Source organism: Biomphalaria glabrata, chromosome 17 (genome assembly GCF_947242115.1).
Source record: "Biomphalaria glabrata chromosome 17, xgBioGlab47.1, whole genome shotgun sequence".
Taxonomy (NCBI): domain Eukaryota; kingdom Metazoa; phylum Mollusca; class Gastropoda; family Planorbidae; genus Biomphalaria; species Biomphalaria glabrata.
Genome location: NC_074727.1, coordinates 22,973,570 through 22,997,205, shown reverse-complemented (window position 1 = coordinate 22,997,205; position 23,636 = coordinate 22,973,570). Strand labels below are relative to the sequence as shown.

At 36.6% G+C, this 23,636-nt stretch overlaps 1 protein-coding gene across 2 annotated transcripts; it reads left to right on the top strand.

The window, feature by feature from the left end:
- The first annotated feature begins 3,274 nt into the window (after nt 1–3,274).
- LOC106058287 (uncharacterized) lies at nt 3,275–23,636 on the top strand. 2 transcript variants are annotated; one of them, XM_056015845.1, is made up of 4 exons: nt 3,275–3,450; nt 4,358–4,813; nt 19,189–19,315; nt 20,669–23,636. In XM_056015845.1, the coding sequence occupies exons 2-4, from the start codon at nt 4,522–4,524 to the stop codon at nt 22,272–22,274; spliced, it is 2,025 nt and encodes a 674-aa protein (XP_055871820.1). In that variant the 5' UTR covers nt 3,275–3,450; nt 4,358–4,521; the 3' UTR covers nt 22,275–23,636. The 2 variants fall into 2 exon arrangements, with proteins under 2 accessions (XP_055871820.1, XP_055871819.1); XM_056015844.1 differs by having other exon boundaries at nt 3,275–3,454.

Genomic DNA, 23,636 nt, shown 5'->3' with positions numbered 1-23,636 from the left:
CCCTGGCCTATTTTCTTTTTGTCGTATTGCAAAAATTTGCTCTGCCACTGACTGAGCTCTAGAAACCTCCCAGACCGACCAGACTATGGATCTTTGTGACTCATACCCATTGCCCAATCAGATTCACTCAGTGTCATATTAACAGTTGGCATCATTACAGAAGGTCACTTGAATAAATTATGATGTTCACAAGTTCACAGCACAGACTTAATGTCATCAATGTTCCCCACTTTCCACTTTTTCTTTTCTTGCTTACTCCGACTTGACGAAGCGGTTCTCAAACTTACACGTCAACTCATCCAATTTTCTGACACCAATATTAAAATGCGAAACTAATAGATTTATTATAAAGTCCGAAAAACACAATTACATCTGGCCAATGAAGAGGTAAAGAACTGTATAAGAGAAGTTTGAAGATTGATGGACATATACTTAAAATTAAAGAATGTTTGGGCCACGAAGCTTTCGTCAGCAAAAGACAAAATAAAAAAGACAAATAATATAGGCCTACACAAAGTCAGTTTATAGTTATAACGTATATTAAATGTTATTTTTAGTTTATAACTTTTTTTAAAATAGTTTTATTATCACGTTGTCTAGGAGGAAAAGGAAGGGAGATAAGATGCACCCCTGTCTCACACCTGTCTCGATTGTAAAAAACTCTGTTGTTCCCTCTTCTGTTATAATGCAGCAACTAGACTGACTGTAAAGGTGTCGTAGGATCTGGACGAATTTTTCTGGGATACCGTATTCTCTAACTATTTTCCATAGTGATTCTCGGTGGACACTATCAAACGCTTTTTTGAAGTCCACGAAACTAATCGTTAGCCGTTGTTGGTACTCAAGACTTTGTTCTATGATATTTCGTAAAACGAAAATCTGCTCTGTACATGATCTGCCTCTTCTGAAACCTGATTGTTCTTCTCTGAGCCTTTCATCTACAGACTGTTGAAGCCGTCTCAACAAAACTGCTGAAAACTTTGCCTGGGACAAAGAGGAGAGTAATGCCCCTCCACTCTGCCACGTTGCCCTTTTTTGGAAGCTTTATAATCACTCCCTTTTGCCAGTCCTCTGGGACTTTTGAAGTTCGCCAACAGAGATTTAAGAGATCAGTCATTCTGTTAACAATGCACTGTCCCCCATATTTTAGAATTTCTGCTGATATCATGTCTAGTCCTGGTGCTTTGTTATTCTTTAGCACTGCAATGGCCATGGTAACCTCCTCAGCAGTTATTGGGTCTGTCTTGACCTTGAGATCATTGTCTGGAGAGGGGTCCTTGAATATGTAAGTTAGGTCTGGAGACAGTTGGTTAAGGGTCTTTTTAAAGTGCTCTACCCATCTTGCATCCTGTTCTTCTTTCATTAACAAAGTTTTGTTTTGCTTGTCTTTTATTGGTGCCCCATGTACACTCTTTGCTCCAGTGAGATCTCGGACAATACGATGGAGGGTTTTTGTGTCATTTCTGCTTGCAGCTGCTTGTGCCTCTTGTCCCTTCTGCTCAATCCAGTCCCGTTTATCTCGCCGACAGCTTCTCTTTACTTTCAGATCTGCTTCCCTATAGGCTTCTTCCGCTCGGCTGCGATCCTGTGTTTCATTTTTCTGATCTCGTCTACGTTTGGCCTCTTTCCTCTCATCTATTAATTTCCATGTTCTCTCTTGTATCCACCGTTCCTTGTATGAACCTCGCCTCCTTCCGATAACTTCTTCCACGCACCCAATAGTGGTATCTTTGAAGTTGGCCCACTCTTCTTCAAGGGTCAATATATCTGCAAGAGCCTCAAAGCGGTTCGTTAGTTTCAATTGGAACTGTGCTGCAGTATTGCCGTCTTTAAGCTTCTCTACATTAAATGGGCGGGGTCGTGTGGCTCGTTTTGGTTGGCGTTTCAATCGGAGCTTACATTTGCCACTGACAAGGTAGTGGTCTGAGCCGATATCAGCTCCTCTGCGGGTCCGCACGTCTAACAGAGATGACCTCCATCGTTTGGAGATGCAAATGTAATATATCTCGTTGAAGGTTTCTCCATTTGGTGATCGCCATTGTCACTACATTATGAGGAGAGCAATGAACCAGACTGCCTTTGGTATTCCATGGCATGAACAACTCCGATTGACGGACTTGGACTTTGCTGATGATGTTGCACTACTCGGGGCTACAAATAAATGCATTCAAGAAATGACGGAGAGCCTAGACAGAGAGGCACCCAAAATTGGCCTCCACATAAACTTGGATAAGACTAAAATTATGCGAGTGGGATATAAGGCAAAGGGTGTCCCCGTCAGACTTGGCGACTCAAAGCTTGAAGAGCTTGACAAGTTCACGTACCTTGGCAGCATCATAACAAATGATGGAGATGCTTACCATGATGTAGCGTGCCGAATAGGAAAGGCTGTAGCCTATTTGGACTAGCCAAGCCTTTGGACTCGAGACAAAAATACACCTTCTCAACACAATCGTCATTCCAACTGCTACATATGCATGTGAGACGTGGAAGTCATCTTTCAAAATTGAGAAAAGACTAAATGTGGCTCAACAGAGATGGCTGAGACGGATTTTGGGAGTCAGTTACACAGACCGGATCTCAAACAAGGAAATCCTATGCCGAACTGGGAGTCGAACACTTAGTGAGGTTGTGACTGAGCTTCGCATGAGGTTTGCGGGACATGTTCTACGTCAAAATGATTTAAGCGCACCAAGAGTTGTGATAACATGGAAGCCAAACCGAGGAAAGCGCAAACAGGGCCGTCCTCGTATTACCTGGCGACACACCTTCATGGAGGACCTCAGAACAGTGGACACCAGGTGGGAGGAGGCTTCAGACATTGCCAGTGACAGATCATTATGGAGACAGCTTGCCGCCCAATGCGCCGAACGGCGCGGGAGGACCTAAGTCTAAGTCTAAGTATGAAATTTATTTCATCTACTATTATAGTGCAGTATCGGTTAGTCATATTTGACTACCTTTCTCTCTCTCTTTCTCTCTCATTCTCTTTTCTTTTATTTCCAATTCTCTTTACTACTTATATTTGCTTTCTTTCTGTATCTCTCTCATTCTTATTTTCGAATTCTCTATTCTCTCTCTCTCTCTCTCTTTCTCTCTCACTCACACATACACACACCCTCACGTGACATTCATTCATAGCTTCACTCACTGTCCAGTGAGATAACTGGCTGACACCGGCCAATTAGCTTCAAGGGGGGTCTTCTAATTTTAGATGTGACCTCCTACCTACCGTTACATCCTGATTGCACTGCTCTAGTGTAGTTTCAATTGTAACTCTAAATGTTCTCGCAAAAAAAAAAAAGAATCAAGTGTTGGGAGTCCCCGAACTTTGGTTCTAAACTCTCCACTTGATTTTGAGCTACACATAACTGTACATTAGAAGCTAACTAACACTATCACGGAGCTGTTTGTATCTATCAGAAATGTGTTTGTTAAACATTTGTATTGGTGGGTAAGTTTGCTTTATCAATATATAGCAATTTACAACTGAATATTTTCAAGCTTCTCTACGTTGCTTATATGTTTAAAGTCAACTGAAACTAGAGTAGTGGTGGCCTTTTGTGTTAAAGAGATTGGTCTCCGAACCGAGAGGTATCAAGTTCGAATCTCTGTGAAGTTCAAAAGAAATTCCAGTTTTTTCAGGACGCCCCTGAGTCCACCAATCAACTCTAATGGAAGTCTGACATGTTAGTGATTTGGTCGTTGTACTGGCCACATAACACCTTCGTTAACCGTCGGTCATAAAAATGAATTAGCTTTATATTATCTGTCCCCATGGAGAAGCTCTGTTATGGGAACCCTTGATCTGAAATCAGGTGAGGCTAAGTTTATCATAACTGTCTGTTGCCCATTGTTTACAAGGACATCGCGTGGATATCATGATAAGTACTTGACTGAATGTTTTCCCTTTGCTCCAACGGTCTCGTTGAAGATAGCAGAAATTCGTCCAAAATATGTTGGTCAGTTTTTCTAGTCAAAGTATACCAAGTTGTATTCTATCTCCCGAAGAGTTATGTTCATTTTTACAAAGCTTATATCAACTCTGTCTGTCAGGGGCAAATTTTGAACACTTCATTTCTGTCGCGTCGGGGGCGCGGTGACTAAGTGTTTAAGCGCTTGGCTTCTGAACTCGGGGTCCTGAGTTTGAATCTCGGGGAAGAATGGAATTTTTAGGGCGCTAATGAGTCCACCCAACTCTAATGGGTTCTTGACTTTTAAGTTGGAGAAAGTAACGGTTGCTTGGTCGTTGTGCCCTATAGATCGTAACATCTGAAAGGGATTTTTTTTCATTAGATTCTAGTATATTAATTCAAACTTTAGCAGTTCTAAATACGTCCTAAATGTCTTTTTCAAGGTTATCCAAGAGAAATCGTAACCAAAGAATGGATATACATTCAATTCAAGCATCTCTATGCTAAGGATTCAACGGACTTGCTATTTCAGCTTTAATTTCAAATAATGTTAACTTTGTACATTAAAAGGACAACTATTATAGAACTCAACTAAAGAAATCAAACCATGATGGGTTCTACAGCAGAGGAACCTGATGAGATGCTGACCATTTCAAACAACGAAACCAGGAATTACACTGACGATGAGGTCTATATGCACCTGGAAAAGCTCCAAGAGAAAGCAACTCTTATCATGATTCCGTCCATGATTTATCTAATCATACTAAGCATTGTGGGATTTATTGGGAATTCTTTGGTGATATTTGTGTACTCCCAGAAGTTCAAGAGGACGCCAACGAGAATCTTCATCTTGTCTATCGCTAGTTTCGATTTGATCACAAATGTTGTGGCTATACCTGGTAGGTAGTACCAATCTGTTTTTTTTAATGTTCTTTTTTTTTTATTGTAATATTTTAGAAGATTAGCACCATTTATAAAACTAGTTTTAATTCTACAAGATGAAAATATATTTGTATATATTGAAAGTCCACACTATGGTTGTTAAATATAAAAGGATCATGTTCTTAAATTGGTAACTTGTAAGTAGAGAGCGACTACAATAATGACCACCTACGTGGAACCAGATGTGTGGGTGTCGAATGAGTTGTCAAATTTATCTTGAAGTTATTATAGATTTGGTTCCCTCGGACGCTGTTTTTATTCTTTGTATATACCTATAATATAAAGCAGAAAGTAAGGCGTATGTATGTATTTAAGTATGTATGCATGTATGTAAGTCCCGAATAGAAATCAAAATCGTTTGACCAATCTTGATAAAACTTGGCATAAATGCTCTTTGGGTACAAACAGGAAAAGTTACAAATGTAAAGTAGCCCTAAAACAATCAGAAGACCCTCAAATAAAAAAGTTGCCCAACTCTTTGAAAGTATTTCTATTTCATGGATCTAGGCCATATAATCATGTTTACGAGACAAGACCGAAATGTCACGCGTTCGCAAAAAATGTCTCGAAGGCTATATCTAGATCTCGATCTCATTCTAAGATGATAGATCTAGATCTATTCTTTGCAAAGATAGTATTTTTTCTTACTTAAACACATAAATATTTCATTAATAAAATGAACCTTCAAATTTGTGTTGCAAAAGTATTTTCACATAAATTCGTCCTCCAATGCTGCGACTTATCTGACCTGAACTACATTTAATATCCATTCATGATATCGCGTGCTTTTTTACATTAGACACTACCGAAAAGTCACGCATGCGCAGGGCATAGCATTATTACATTCACCTTTATACCATTATTATTTACCCCTAATGTAAAAAGCACATAAATGCATATTTTATAAATTATAAATGAAAAAATAAAAAAATAAAAAAAATTTTGTTGAAGAAGTGTTTGTTAAAATTATAACTTTACTTTAAAAAAAACATAAATAAAAAATACTAATGTGTGTTGACAAGGTTGATGAGATTGTATGAGTGTATTTACGAAATACTTGTGAGTAGCACTAAAAACATCCCACAAGCACACATTTCTAGTATCTTTATTTTATTTATGATTGGGTTCGTTACGGCAATAAATTAAAGTTATACAAAATGGGAACACAAGAAAGCAGTCAACAGCTTCTGTACAATGAACCATAATGCAGGATATAATTTGAATAAGCTTTTATTAGGGTAAGGGTTAGTTGGACGATAGAATACTAAAATTGAACCTTTTATCTCTTAATTTGGATCTAGGACAACTAAGCCATTTTCAAGATCGAAATCGCAGCGTTAAATTTACCAAAAATGATTTTATATTCGCAATTTCTACCAACTATGTATTTGAAAGCCGACATTTTAACTTCTTCAGTACAAAACAATAATTCCCTTTGATTAAGCACTTATTAACACTTTTTTTTTCTTTCGTTATAGATTTTGTTATTTATGTAGTTCCGCTACACTGTCCAACTGGACATAATTATTTGTAATGTAGTCCTACCAGCGTATGATTATTGTGGATGGTGCAGGAGGAAGAATTCAAGGACCTTACGATGCTTCCTATAGAGCTCCAAATTCTCTGACCCATACAAAATGTTGAGAATCATTGCTTTATAATTTTAGGAAGTTTATTAAATAATCATGCTTATACCAGTCTTGAATTCAAATAAATACCCAGCCATGACAATTTTGAAAACTTGTAAACCATGGTATCCACCATCGTGTTTGTGTGTGTAAGGGGTGTGTTATGGTGTATGCGTATGTGTCTATGGTGACCATAAAAGAAGTTAGCGACTGATTGTTGGCACGGCAGTGTGAATGATGGAAGATAAGCGGCACTGTCAAACCATATTGTGTACGCCAGACGGCTTCGGGGTGCCAGAGTGTAAAGAGTCAGTACAGACGTGTTTTTATTGTGAGTTTGATTCGTTTAAAATATCAGTTTATTTCATTTCATCTCAAGTTAATTTGTCTTTAGTGTAATAAAAGTTTTATTTAGCATTGTTCACAAAGAAGTTATTGAAGTTATTTCAAGTTTTATAAGTTAAGATTTGATACGCATACAGCGGTTTGGTTGTCTACCAGCAGTTTGGTGCTATACGTCAACGACCATTAACAACAGGATGTCGCTAGGAATCAATGATCTCGTGACGACGCAATCTTTCTCAGGGTATCCGTTAAGCAGGGCCTGCGTGATGTAATTGGAGGCCCTAAGCGAATTCAATTAGGTTTCCCCAAATTATATAGAACAAGATTACAAAGACAGTTTGTGTGGAAACACAAACTCAAAGTCGGTCCCCGAAGTGGCCCAACCAGGCAGGTAAAAAAGGCAGGTTTCAATAATTTCAGAAAGAATATCAGAATGAAATTCTATCGAAGGCAAATGATAGAGAAGAATGGAGAAGAATGTTGACAGATTTGTGTGGTGCCCCAGTGCCAGTGGTCCAGCAGACCAAGAGATAGGGGAAATATGTTCGATATTAACATGGCCTAACTGATGTCTTTTGATAATTATCTAAAGGTTTTGTAAAGTGTCAATCTTTTATTCAAAGCCTTGAGAAAAAAAAAAGCATTTCCGTAAAAACTTCAGTTAAGTGTTTCGTCATTATACTAAAGCTCTGCCGTTTACGAGATAATATGAAAAACTACTTATTAATTGTAGTTTTAAATTATGTTCCACTTATATGCATACTACTTTCTTTAAAAAAATGTAAACATTTTTTTGTTAATGTAATAGTTGGTATGACAGAACTTACTAAACTTAGCAATACATTATATGTAAAAAAAACAACAACAATTTTGACAAAAAATCTTAAACTGTTTGCATAATTGTGTTACAAACTCCCTTACCAACTAGCCTCCAGTGTTTGTTACTATTAATAGTGAATAGTTGTAAAAATGGTGTATTTTCATAAAAAACTGCTTGAGTAATTGATTACTATTATAGCTTTTATATAGCGCTACTTTCATGCTTATAGCATGCTCAGAGCGCTTTTTGGTCCAATCTCAGTTGTGGACCAGTGGGGGGGGGGGGGGGGAGGGGGTATCTAGGAGTTGGTTTTCCGTGCTGCCTTTGGGCGCTCAGTAAACACAACTCTGCCCGAGTCGGGTGTCGAACCTCGAGCCCCCTTCTAGGTAGCTAAGCCAAGCCAAGTTCAAGCGCACTTGGATCTCGATTTCAGAAAAAAAAAAAAGTAGCCGTTGCATCAGAACTTTGAATGGTCTAAAATACTTTTATATCGGATTTTCACTATATTCTCTAGATTAAGAGATATAAACGGGACGGACAGACAGACAAACCATACAAAACTAATAACGTCTTTTCCCCTTTCGGGGCCGCTAAAAATAGAGACACAAAAAAATAAATTAAAAACTTCCTCCGTCTATATCTAAATCAACAAATAAAATAAACAGCGCCATTCCCGTAGCGTTCCACTCCGTATGGCATCTTGAGACTTAGAGCTAGGTTAGTAAACGAGTCATTGAGTTCTTATAATTTCGAGATTTGATCGAAGTTTCGCAATTTTTTCTCTAAATTTTTTATTCCTTTGCGAGACCCCCACCAATAGGAGGCCCTAGGCAGCTGCCTAATTTGCCTATGCCTAAGGCCGACCCTGGATAAACCGGAACTTTTATCCTATCTTCTTCGTTTGTAATTAGTTCAAGTTTTGTGTAAGAATCAGTGTCCACTCTTAACGAATACACGCTATCTTTCTCAGGACCCTGATATTCTCACGGTATGTTACGATTAAACCGGAACTACCTTATCTTTCATCCATTCTTCTTCTCCCTTTGTAATTAGCTCGAGTTCTCTGTTAAATCCTGTTAGTTCTTCTATTTCTATACATCTTCTTCACCCCACTGGTCATCGTTTCTAAATCTTATAAATCACAGACGCTCCTTCTAAAGATAAGATAATTACCTCCAGCGCTTGTCCATGGGTTAATCTAGTCGTGGATGTGACTTAAAGACATATACTATTAAGTCATTGGTTTTCTTGGCTGATTCAGTGCTCTTGTGGCATTAGGGAAGAATGCACGTTTATATGTGTATTGGATTATAACATTCTGATATTTTGTAGAAATCACCACTTCGTGAAGTGAAACAAATTTAGTGATTATAAACAAGTAACCATAGACAAGACTGGAAACCGGAAATAAATTCTTACCCACGATTGATCTATTCACAAACTAATATATATATATATATATATAGATTTTTATGTACTTAAACTCTTTTTCAAGCTCTAAGGTAGGGGTTCTCAACCTGTGGATCGCGACCCCTTTGTGTGTCGAATGACCATTTGCCAGGGGTCGCCCAAGACCAAGGGAAAATTATGTTTTTTTTTTTTATAATATTTAATCGGAAGTTGTTTTTTTTTTTTTGGTTTCAAATGAGTAGTAACAAGCATATTTGTACCATAGTGGATAGATATTTACATAAGAGTCTGTAGTGGAATAGGACATTACTCAAATTGCATTATTACCAAACAAATTATGAAATGATCGTCAAGCTTGAATGAAAAAAAAGGTGGGGATGACAAATATAAACACGGACATACTGCCAGAGGATACAAAAGGCAATAATAGTCAATGGAAATAAATTCATAATGGAACAACTGATGAACACGGACTTCGAACAAAAGAAAGTTAATAATAGAAAAGAGAATGACGATTTTTTTGCGGTATAGTTTTACTTCAATAGTTTGAGCAGCAATTCAGAAACCCCCATGCGACATTTGTAATGAAGTTCTCTCTGCCGTATGTATTGAGGCCGAACAAACGTCCGAACTTTGCCAATTACGATATCCAGTAGTTTAGTCTAGACTAAATGGCAAGTACATATCAGCCTATGAATCTTCTTGTTTGGTGGCTATCAGAATTACCAGAGTTCTGAAACCTCTCACCATTACCAAGGAGTTCTTGTCAGCTCGTTATGATTGGAGCCGAATTGATTAATAAATTTAGTGCAATTTCCATACCTGATGACACTATACACAGGAGATTAGTTGACATGTCTTCTGTTGAGAAAATGATGTCTTCTTCTTTTACAATACTTAGCATCCAGCTTGATGAATACACAGGCGTTGTCAATTGTTCACAATAACTAGTTCCGGTATACTTAAGATATAAACATAATTTGCGATTTCAAAGATAAGCTTATATTCAAACCTCTATAAACGACCTCTACATGCGATGTAATTGACAAAGTTGCTTAAACATGAAAAAGTAAAAGACTTCTTGGAAAAATATTGTGTTGTCTGCCCAGATGGTGCTCTAAGTATGCTTGGATGTCGGTCTGGATGTCAGAATGAATTACACAGATGGTGCTCTAAGTAGGCTTGGATGTCGGTCTGGATGTCAGAATGAGTCACACAGATGGTGCTCTAAGTAGGCTTGGATGTCGGTCTGGATGTCAGAATGAGTCACCATAAGAATCCATTGTAACTCACTGTATGATTTATCGACATATGTTAGCAACGTCAATAGCAATGCATCTAAATATTTCTCTTCAATGTTAGTTACACAATTCAGGATTAATTGTTTGCTGTCATTCGTTCTAGTTGAGATTTTTTTTCAAGACTTCCTCTTCCAGTTCCAACACTGTACCTGTGTGAAACTTTTTTTTTCTGCCAGTCATCTATGAATTCTAAATACAGAAATAAACATGGATTGAATTCCTCATCTAGTGAACTAAAAACAAGCTCGCACTAATTTAGGCGCCACATTGTTCATGATTAGTAATTATTTGTAAATTGTAAATAATGCATGTGTCACAGATGCCAATATAGATTTATTTGTATATTTCACATTTAAAAGCTTGTGTGTAAATAGAAATATAAACCCTTGACTGAGCCTCAGGAATTACCCCACAAATCTAGATCCTTGACAGCGCCTCAGGTTTTACCCGAGACGTAATTATGATGTTGCAAATCTATTGGTTAATTTGAAAATAAATAAATACATTTTTTTAAAAGAGTTAGCGCCAGAGAATTGACGAGAGAGAAAGAACGCCAGTCGATGAAAGAATGTCCTAGTAGATAGTCACGTTTTCTAAGAGCTCTGATTTAAAGCCTTTGTAATATTACTTGTGCTTGTTGATCTGTAACTTGTACATAAGCTGTACTTACGTTTTATATTTAAATAAAGTTCCAGAGTTGTGTTTTAACAAAGAATCTTTTATTGTGAATCCTAGATCGTCATTTATTCAACTATTTTAATTCAAGTGAAATCCCCGGCACCACAACGCACATTGTGACATCTGGCACTCCGACTAATAAAAGTTTATGGACAACTTCTAACGAAATTTATTCAAGATCTAGGACCAATTTCTAAACTCTTCAAAGGAACTTCATTCTTATTTAACGGAGAACAGAATTTCTGTGTTTAACAGGTCAGTTGGTTATCGATAATTCTTTTATAAAGATTTTCGTTAGAGTTACGTCTAACTCACGAAATCTATTATTATATGTAATTGGCAAAAGGAATAAGACCAATATACATAATAACTGGCATTATAAAAAAGACCAGTAAAGCAAATAACTGGCAATATAAAAGACCAGTAAAGCAAATAACTGGCATTATAGTCATTATAAAGAAGACCAGTAAATAATCATTTGTCTGGCACAAAGTAAACAGAAGACCAGATTTAACCAACTGTTAAACCAGTAAAAAAAGTACTCGGCTCAATAGATCTATATATCGAAGCTTACGACTCCAGTGAAATACAATTTTACTGTCAAGCATTATTGGCAAATTGAGGCTTCAAGAACTTTGTCACTATATTATTATTATATCTGAGATAAAGCCAAAATCCAGATATTGTACATTTTGCTCCAATACAAGAAACTAACAAAAAAATTAAATATGGCTTCCGGTTCTAAAACACAACGACTGCAGTAGTACTTCTACTGTAAAACAAAGTTCTACTTCATAGCCAGTTACGGCATAACTAACATTGATTTGTTATATTCAAAACGTTACTATATTTCTACATTCCAAGTTGGCATATTTTTCAACATGTCTCCAAAGACAAGAACACAAAGATGGTTAGAATTATTTGACATAGCTAAAGAAAAACAAGTACCTAAACCAGATGAATGGGTTCATCGACAGGAAGAAAAAGAATATCAAACAAAGGAACATTGTAACATGACTTTAACAACAGACATAATAGGTGAAGCCATAGCTTTAGCAGAAAAACGCAATATTCCTTCACATGCACGAGAAAGATGGTTTGATAATAAATTAGCTGAGATAGACAGAGAAGATGACAAAAGACGGCAAGAAGAACTAAAACGAGAATTATTAAAATTGAAAAATACTGAATTCAAAGCTGAACAAATGAATGATGCAACATTAACATTATTATACCAGGAAGCTTCATTGGGATGCAGTGTGGCATATTTTGAAGATGGATTTCTCAAGAAGACTTCTTTTCACAAGTGCAATGTAATTGAACAAATATATGTACCACTAAAGTACAGAAAACAAATACTTGAAGCAAAGCATGAGTTTCATTACACCATACATAAGAGTGTAACAAGTACTAAGAAGAGAATTGCCAAAGAATATTATTGGCCTAGCTTGAACAAAGATGTCAAGAAATACATTAATAATTGTTCACATTGTCAATATGATTATTGTGAGAAGAAACAAACTCAAAAGAAAAGCAACATAACTAAAACAAAGAAGGAACCAGACTACAAAGTCAGAATTGACAACAATGAATCTATGAATCATGACTCAAGCAAATCTACAGGGACATCACTGCCTACTACATGTCCATCCCTACCTGTTACTACATGTCCATCCCTACCTGTTACTACATGTCCATCCCTACCTGCTACTAGTTCTACATGTCCATCCCTACCTGACAATACAAGCCCACCTCTACCAAGTACTTTTCCATCCCTAACCACTGATGATGACTTCATACATCAAGACTTGAACAAGACTGCATCTGCATCATTATCTACCAATACTATGGTATTCATTGAAAATTCTTGCTACAATCAAGACAAGTCTCAAGAACCAGAAGCAGAAACTAAAGAAACTTATACTCAATCAACTTTGGCTATACCAGACAAAAGAAAAACTATGCAACTTGACTCTAACACTCATACAAGTATTCCTCATTTGAAAGAATGTGAGTCAACTCAAGAAGCCATTACAACCATGAACATTGGAAGTCAAAGAATATTACATGAACACATGAAATCAAGATATTTTGCTCAAGGAGATCAAGTCAATTTACTGTTACCAGATTGGAGTAACAAGCTATTCTACAAATGGCAAGGTCCATTTACCATCACCAGAAAGATTTCCAACCTGCTTTATGAAATCAATGTCAACAAGGTTACCAGAGTATTTCATGTTCATATGCTTGAACATTACCATGAAACAGATAATGAAGACATCAAAGCAGAAGTTGATAATTTTACAAGCTTAGCAACTATTCCTGAGGAAGAAGAAGAAACATCATCAACACCCATTCCTGAGATAGATGTTTCATTGCCAGCATCAAATCAAATTGACATTCCAAAGGTAATCACTCTGGATGATATTCCAACATCAAATCAATTTGACATTCCCAAGGTCATCACTCTGGATGACATAGCACTACAGAAAGTGAAGGACACTAAAGTGTTTCCAGACCATGCAGATTTCTTTACCGGTGGTCCTGAAACATTTCCAGTTCTGCAATTTGAAAGCAACTCAGAGAGCAACAACATTGACAACACCAAGTTTCATCCTCCTTCTACTCAAGGGGCAACTTTTCTTCAGAAAGGAACAAATGAACTTCTTCAACATTGCTGTATTGACCGATTGAACTCAGACTTGTTCAGTCATTGCTCTATTGAACATTCTAATGCAAAGCATTCTGCTACCATTGTTCTACAGCGTCAAAGTTCATCAACCAGAAAATTGAGTTTTGGTTTCGGACAGTTCTTATTTTCACCAAACTCAAACGCGGTTCAATCAGACATTATCTGTGAGATCAATATGACATGGAGACAACAGCTTCATAAACTGAAAGACCTTTTCTTCAAGTTTAGAAAACACGTACACACATCCATGACGGCAACTCAGAAGGGTTCTTAACTTCACACTTACATTTTATATATGTACTATACCATATTTAGTGTCACTTGATCCATTATCATTCATACTCGTCAAGGAAGAACATTATCCAGTTATATTTAATTAATTAATTAACTTGTCTACTCATTTTTCACAGGTGTAGTATATCAGTTTTGTATTGTCATATTTTAATTTTATCATGAAGCACCATGAAGAGAAGTAACTCATTCAATTCAAGATTTAATTTATTCAAGTATTATACTTTGTACAACTTTTGATATTGTCTCATTTTCATAACCACTTGAATAGTGAAACAGGTGTTCTAAATCATCAATAATTTTGTTCTCATATACCTGACACTGCATTTACATTTTTTTAATGTTATCTCCAAGTTGACTTTATTTTTCAGAGCATTGTCATATGTTACCTCAACCATTTTTCTATAATTTCATGTATGGTATCTTGTGTATATTTAAATATTTTTAATAAATATGAGCATTTCTATTACCATACAAATGCTAAATGGAGGGGGGGGTAATATGTCACAGATGCCAACATAGATTTATTTGTATATTTCACATTTAAAAGCTTGTGTGTAAATAGAAATATAAACCCTTGACTGAGCCTCAGGAATTACCCCACAAATCTAGATCCTTGACAGCGCCTCAGGTTTTACCCGAGACGTAATTATGATGTTGCAAATCTATTGGTTAATTTGAAAATAAATAAATACATTTTTTTAAAAGAGTTAGCGCCAGAGAATTGACGAGAGAGAAAGAACGCCAGTCGATGAAAGAATGTCCTAGTAGATAGTCACGTTTTCTAAGAGCTCTGATTTAAAGCCTTTGTAATATTACTTGTGCTTGTTGATCTGTAACTTGTACATAAGCTGTACTTACGTTTTATATTTAAATAAAGTTCCAGAGTTGTGTTTTAACAAAGAATCTTTTATTGTGAATCCTAGATCGTCATTTATTCAACTATTTTAATTCAAGTGAAATCCCCGGCACCACAACACACGTTGTGACAGCATGTTACGTGAATATTTTAAGCAGGCTTTAGAAAATTAATAAATGAAAGTCATAAAATATGCACAAATTTATTTTATACTAAATAAATATGAAACGTTTCTAGCAATTAATTGACATCATGGATATTAGTTCTATACATTTTGATCACCATTTTATAACATTAGCTCAATCACAATTACCTAGACAAAAACTTTTTTTTATGGTTGGGGGTCGCCTCCTAGTGAAAAGTTGTATTAGGGGGTCGCGAAGCTAAAAGGGTTGAGAACAGCTGCTCTAAGGGTAGTCGCCCCAATCAATCTTTTCTGTCTTAGAGAAGTAATAATCTTTAGTTTTCAAAGTTTAGAAATAATGCAAAATCATTTCTCGGATATTCACTCTAATATATGAAACAAAGCTATTTCCTGTTTGTTTCCATTGAGATAATGTTTCAAAAATCCTAGATGGAAATAATTCATGTTGATTTAAATTATCTTATGTACATTTAAATAGATTGATTACCTAGATTTTTCTAGATTATGTAACTAAAAATTGCAAAATAATAATTATAAGACCAAAGTACTCTTATTTTTATGTTCAATTACTAGATCCAGATCTAAAAATTAAATTATATGTTACATAGGTTAGGGTTGAAAAAAATACATTTTTACTTCTTTTAACTACCTTACAAAACAACGCCTTAATCCAACTTTTAAAAAAATTTTCACATTTTTTTGTAGTGTTAAAATATATCCATGTCCAGTCAAGAGTAGTATATATGAGTCTATGCAAGTAACATAAGAAACATTGTATTTTTAAAAACAATTCCTCCTTTTGAAGCTGATGACCTTTATAACTAACAAAATTGAATTTAAAAAAAAAAAGAACATTTTTACTCCCCCACCTATTCCCCCTTCCAGCTCAGAAGAAATCATGATTACGCCTATGTATAAGTTTACTATGAGTATATAAAATTCTAGTTTGTAGATATAGATTCAGATATGGTAACTATAAAAGAGTCCAGACTAGAAATACTGGATTTAGTTAGAGATATGATATCGGTTGGTAAAAAAAAAGATCCAGACTTATATAACTTGAAGAGTAGTCTAGACTAGCATACTGGATCTAGTTAGTGAGACGAATTAGAAGATTCTAATTTGGTGATATAGATCCACACTTAGAAACAAAAAAGATATTAGTCTAGATATTAGTCTAGACCAGTGATGCCCAACCAAATTTGACCTGCGGGCAATTTCAATTTCCGACACTTGTGTCGCGGGCCACATTACCGAAAAGAAACAAAACCTAATGAAATTGACTTGAAACTATAAGAAACCCGTAGATCTAATAGTTACATTAATTAATGAGAAATTGGAAGTATTTTTTTTTTCGCATTGGAAAATAGCTTTATTCCACTACTTGAAATGTGAGCAACATCGTAGCTTTTGCACCGACTCATTTTCGTCTCTTGATTGGTTAATATTCTCATAAATCCACAATCTCTAGGCGTAGTTTAATAATCTTTTATTCGCAGCTCAAATCAAGAATGTTGCCATTTTTGTCTGCTAAAGACGTTTAATGTGTTTTTTATTTAAACAGTCAGACTTTTTTAATAAAACAATAATGTTAATTGCTTATTATCAAGTTCCACAACTAAAGTAAAGGTCCGTTTACTTTAGATTCTACAGAGTTCCATTTCGTAAACGCACATATGTTAAAGGTCGTGGTACAAATCCATCAGAGAATTAGTGAAATCCTAGCATAGGGAAAGATATAATTTTCAATTTTTTAAAAATATTTTGTGGGCAATTTTCTACACATTGGGAAGACGTTTCGGCGTGCCGGATGGAGGGCCGGATGTGGCCCGCGGGACGTATTTTGGGCATCACTGGTCTAGACTATTTCTGAACGTCTATCTGTTTATTTCACACTGTAGTGAATATAATCTGGGAATTCCCACTGACGTTTGTTCGTATAGATCACCAAACTCAATTTGATTCAAAGATGATCATATTTTGAAAAATTACAACGGTCAAATTAGATTTTTTTCCTGTGTGGATAATTGGCAAGTAATTTTTTTTCTTTCTCAAAGATATGCAGAAACTGTCAAGTTTTTAGGAAATTTGTTTAGAGCGTTTTCGAGATCCGTATGCAGGTTCCAAGTTTTTGTAGATCCATAAACTTATAAAGAGCTTGCAAGCTGATAAGAGATATTGTTTAAAAAAATTAACGTAGAGTTTTTTTTTGGATTTCACGAAAACTATCGAACTTTGTTTCTCAGCTACAACATGGCGCCTGGGTGGATACGGACATACGGTCGATAAATGGGATTAGGCCAATAGGAAAGAATGTAAAGATGGAAGCGAGCCCCAACAAATATGTCATACACCGTTCCTCAGCAGGACATTTTATGGCAAACACCCGCGTAGCTGATGTGATACAGGGAATAGCAGGGAGTTTTTCCAATCTATTCGGCATTGTCTCTAGCCGGGATGCAAACCAAAGATAAAAGGGATGTAACAAGTTACGGTTAGTGGTTAGGGTTAGGGTTACATCTTCTTGGATCCGGCTCAAACAGAGCTGTTGGTATGACAGGCCGATTGGGGGAGGAGGGATGACTTTTATGGGCCTCGAGTTTCAATGGTCTTCGACTCAACTCTTAGATCTATTACAAAGGAGAAGTGATGATGCAAATACACATTATTCTAACCCTAACCCTAGCCCTAACTCTAGCCCTAGCCCTAACCCTAACCCTAGCCCTAACCCTAGCCCTAACCCTAGCCCTAGCCCTAACCCTAACCCTAACCCCTAACCTAATCCTAACCCTAATTTCCCACCCACCTAATACTTGACGTTGAACCCATTCAACAGAGAGAAAAAAAATAATTAGTTGAAGGATTATCCATTCTAGACGCTCACACTTAAACTAAATTTTCGAAACACCCACCTCTTCCCATTGGATATGACATGTTTCTATTATTGTGGACGTCATAAATGGACCTCTCCTTAAGTTAAAGTCCTCTTAAAAGGAAATGCACTTTATTATACGCCACAAGTGGTTGAAAATCTCTCTCTAGACTAGACTTATAGTCTGCTTAATAAACAGTTGTTTGTCAACAGTCTGGCTCTAGCATGTCTTTACCGCCAATTTTTGTATCAGACTACTCACTTTTACTGAGTTGATAATGTGTCGTATGCTGAGGGTTAATAGTTTTTAATGCACTCTAGTTCTTATTAGTCTAGTATAACCAAAGATATAATATTAACCTTCCCCAATCTCTTTCTCTCACACTCTCTATCTCTTTCTCTCTCTTCTTTCTGTCTCTCTCTCTCTCTGTCTCTCTATATATAGATATTTAGGTAGATAGATAGATAGATAGATAGATAGATAGATAGATAGATAGATAGATAGATAGATAGATAGATAGATAGATAGATAGATATATAGATAGAGATATAAATATAGGTATAGATAGATAGATAGATAGATAAATAGATAGATAGATAGATAGATAGATAGATAGATAGATAGATAGATAGATAGATAGATAGATAGATAGATAGATAGATAGATAGATAGATAGATAGATAGATATAGGTATAGATAGTTAGATAGATAGATAGATAGATAGATAGATAGAAAGATAGACAGATAGATAGATAGATAGATAGATAGATAGATAGATAGATAGATAGATAGATAGATAGATAGATAGATAGATAGATAGATAGATAGATAGATAGATAGATAGATAGATAGATAGATAGACATACAGACAGACAGACAGATAGATAGATAGATAGATAGATAGATAGATAGATAGATAGATAGATAGATAGATAGATAGATAGATAGATAGATAGATAGATAGATAGATAGATAGATAGATAGGGAGAGAGAGAGAGATAGAGAGAGAGAGAGAGAGAAAAAGACAATTATATAGTTATAGATGCATATTTACTTTCCTATGTAGAAACTGTAGAAACTCGAAGCTACGAGAAACCAATGTAAAATAAAATCTAAAAATAAACTTACTGTTTACATTTCTCTTTCTACACTGAAGCAATCAACAGCACTATGACGTCATTTCAAAGTTTGTTTATTTGCTCGGGATAGTAGTTTTCAATCAAACAAGATCATTTAGACACTTAACTTTATGATATGTCTAACTGATATTCGATATATATTGGCGTCTAGGTGAAATTTACGATATGTTCCACCTCTGGGACTTTGACAAACCCCACGTCTGCAAGATACGCCTCTTCTTCAACGCCTTCACCACAATGGTGGCAGCTATGGTGCTCGTTGCAGTAGCTGTGACAAGGTATGGTATCTCTTTGAGTTGACTTCTTCAAAACTGTAGCTATAAGAGGAATTTAGCCAGTTTATTCTTTAAATCTTTATGTAGAATGTTGCCAATTACGGCATGTTTAAAACGTATTCTTGATCTCGTCTGTAGAATATTGCCAATTATGGAATATTGCCAATTATGGAATTTTTAAAACTTATTCTTGATCTCTTCTGTAGAGTGCTACCAATTTTGGCATTCTCAAACTAATTATTTTAATGTCTAATATTGTAGATTGTCAATTTAAATAACTTGTAACATGTTTAATAAAGCAGAAAGGGACAGAGGTGGAATAAATGTTTGTGGGTATGTCTGGTTGAAATCAAAGTTTGTGGGTATGTCTGGTTGAAATCAAAGTTTGATTGCAAAATTTTAAAAATCACAAAACAGGAAAAATTATAGACGAAGAATGATGTTTTTGTAAGCGTTATTGTCTTACCCTTTCTCGTGTAGAACTGGCTGACAAATAGTTACATGCTTGGCTTGTAAATTGAGTGATTCTTTGTAATATATATATATATATATTGTAAATCTGTTTGTTAAGTACAAACTCAATAGCTTTAAACTAAACAAGAAGATCCTTGAGACTTTTTACGGCGCGACTATACAAAATCTGCTAACATACGGAATAACTTGTTGGCAAGGCAACGCCTCATCTAAACTGTTGCGACGTCTAGAAAACATCATTAAAAAAGCATCAAAAATTACACTCACAACATTACCACATTTAAAGGAACTTTTTGAGCAAAAGTGCCTAAGAAAAATCGAAAAAATCATGGAAGACAACGGCCACCCGCTCCATCAAGAACTACGTCAGGTCGTCGCGAAGTGGACGACTGCTGTCAATCAAAACAAGAACGGAGCGGTACAAAAACTCGTTCGTACCTCACTCGGTCAGACTCTATCACCGCCACTCATTGATCAGGGAACATGAAATGCACCAAGATACCTGTGTGTAGTCGCTGAATGAACTCTTTATGTTGTGTCTGTTGTATTTATGTGTATTTTTCTGTTGTGTTGTCTTTATATGAGATAAGGGTCCTTATAATCTCAACAAATTTCCGTAAGAATCAATAAAGCAGTCTTAGTCTTAGTCTTACTGTTTATTATAAAGTGAACGCTTTATTGTACCTTTTGTTATATATGTAGTGTTTGGTATATAACTTTTGGTATGTAGTGCTTGGTATATAATGTTTGGTATATATTTGGTTTTTATTGTTTGGTATATAGTGTTTGGTAAACAGTGTTTCGTTTTAGTAATAGTATAATGTAATATGTTGGCCATGTCAGTAAAATAGTCTAATGCTTATTATTTGTTTTCTATTTTAGGTACAGGAAAATTTGCAGGCCTTTCAAATGGCAGATTAATGTCACACACGCTAAAATTCTTAGCGTTTCATTAGCTCTGGCCTCACTGCTATTCTCTATCCCTTACGCAGTTATTAATGGCCGCCAGACCAAGCCGACGCCGACGCCTGGTATCCATGGTTACGAATGCACGATAGATGACGCATATAGGGACACAAAATGGCCGCTGATGAACGCCGCCTTCTTCATTTTCCTCTTCATCGTCTGCAGCACGCCACTTATAGTCCTTTACATTCTCATCGGGATTCAGGCCTGGAAACATAGGCACATGCACGGCACCGGTAAGGCCAAGGCCGACAACTCGTCTGATAAGGAGTCCAGCAGTGAGGTGTCCTCAAAATCGACAAAAGAATCCAGAGGGAGTCTTCCTGTCGTCGGCAGCAGGTCAAGGTCTTTTGTCCGGAAGGATTCTGGGAATCCCGAAAACGTCGTGAAAAAACAATCCAATCCTGAATCGGGAACTCCCAAAAGCACTAATCATGCTAAATTGGAAGATAGAAGTAATAATAATAAAGTTAGTAAGAGTCGGTGTGTTATTGAAAGCGGAGACGTTCGATCATCCAATGAAAGCGGTAACGTGATTGCTTCTATGTTTAGAGAACTGACTGTCAAGCTGAAATCAGCTCCACCAGACGAGCAGGAAAAGAAATGCCATCATAAGACTAGCGTTACTTTTAATGAGGTCGTGGAGAGTTTCGCGGAGCCCATCTGCCAAAGAGAGCTTAGCTGCGAAGAAGATCAACCAATGTCCACAAATGATACAACGGAATCGCCTAACAGATCACAAACAGACGTCGATGATGAAGAAAAGTCTCTTCAAGAAGCCAGAAGTGACTTTGCCAAGGCCATGCAGTGGATAGACTTAACATACTGCAAACCAACGACCGAAAATTCTGGTGATCAGACAGACTTCGACAGCGCCTCGGGCAGCGGACTTCTCTCAAAGAAAAACTCGATCATCTCGTTTAGGAAAATCTCGCGAGATAACAGCTTTCAGCGGAAGAGCCGTAAGTTCAAGGACGTTGTGAATGATACCTTGGTGCGTGCGAGGAAATCGGCGAAAGATCGTGAAGCTGCCAAAAACGACATCCAGAAAGTTGCAATCCTCGAGGACGTGCACGACGGTGGTAAATTGTGTGTGGAGGATGGAGATATGGGAGCAGAACATTTCAAACCAACGCAGGAGGAATCAAAGAGTTCTGCCATCTCTGCAGAGGTCACGCCAACAAGTCGCAAAGTCAGCGAGATTACGATTCCAGACAATCGGCGACCTAGCGTGAAAGAGACACGGAGAGCGCGAGGGGTCAGCAGGACCACCGTTATGCTTATCATCATCAGTTTAATTTACGTCCTGGGTTTCCTGCCGTACTTGGCGCTGGCATTCTTCAAGAACTTGGCCCCGGACTCGTACGAATCAATGTCCGACTTTGGGGAGAGTCTGTACAATTTATTTCTCCGATCTTATTTTTTAAACTGTGCTGCCAACCCAATAATTTATAATCTCTGCGATATTAACTTCAGAAAAGAATGTATCAAACTCCTAAGGATCTTTACAAATTCGAAATAATTCAGAAACGTATTAAGAGACTTTCACTCTCTACTTTACGCTCAAGAAGAGTGGCAAAGCATATTATAGTTCAAGATGATCAAGAATTGGGGAACAGGAAAACGCCATAAAATTATTTTAACAACCACACAAATAATTACATGGTCCCAGAAATACCAGGAACATTCGATAACCTACTTACTTAAAAACATTATTAGAAGTATTATCAGTTAAACCATTAGGTATTTGGATATATCCTTCTACAGCTGCAGATCCTATAATTGCTGAAGAGACCAATCCAGAGGCACTACTATGATGACAAAGATAATACAATAAAACTATGATTCTAAAAAGAAGTAGATTTCTTTTATTAGGAGTACTGCCCATCGTCTAGCCAGCACCTTTATTGAATGCTTGCCCTCCATGTGGATGTAGAATATTCTACTTTCTACCAGCTGTAGGAAACAACAACGCTACATGAGTCCAACTGGACGGTATTCCTGTGGCTGTTAGCCAGTCTTTGAAAAACAAATATGCAGATAGGTCTCTTGAAGTGCCAGCCGAAGAACTGTCTTTTGTTAGTAATGTATAGATCGATACTTCCATACCGACATTCAGCAGAACAACTTTATTTGTAGCGTAGACTTGCCATCTTATGCTCATGGTGGAACCCAGCTGCATTAGGAAGCCCGTCTTACAGTTCTACAATCGCGCATGGAAGGAGATCTATCCCATGTGGGGAACGATCGTATGCCAAAGGCATTTATTTTTACGGGTTCTGCGTAACCAAGATGTAACCTCATCCCTGAAAGCCTTCTGAACACCAGTTTTAGTGTCAGCTTGCACTCTCTGAAAGAGACATCTGAAGATATTACAATGGTTGCGGAACACTCATTATAGACTAAAGGTAAAGCTACCGCCGAAGATAGGCAAAGATGGACAAAAGTGAACTTGATTCCTCGAGCAGACAACGCACTAGATGTACCAAAATATGTATGTCACATCTCAGTCCATAGCCATGGAAATCCTGCGATTCTTTCTTAATCTTCGGACTTGAAGACTTTCGCCTTATTATTATTGTCATTATTTCATGTCATATCGAAAATATTCATTGTTCATTATCACTATTTTGTTTATCATGAAACTAGAAAGCTATTGTGGCTGAACTTATATGGGGACGTCTTGAAAGTAATTGAATTGATTGCAAGATTTTTAAATCGTTTACCAGAGACGATGAGAAAGAGAAGTCTTTGTGGAAGTTCGGCAGCCAAAACGTTATTTGGTGTTATTTATTGAGATCGTTTTATATTGAATGTTTGAATTCTATGTTTTAAATCTCGCTGTCAGGTCATCGCATTGTAGATAAACATTGTATTTCAGAAA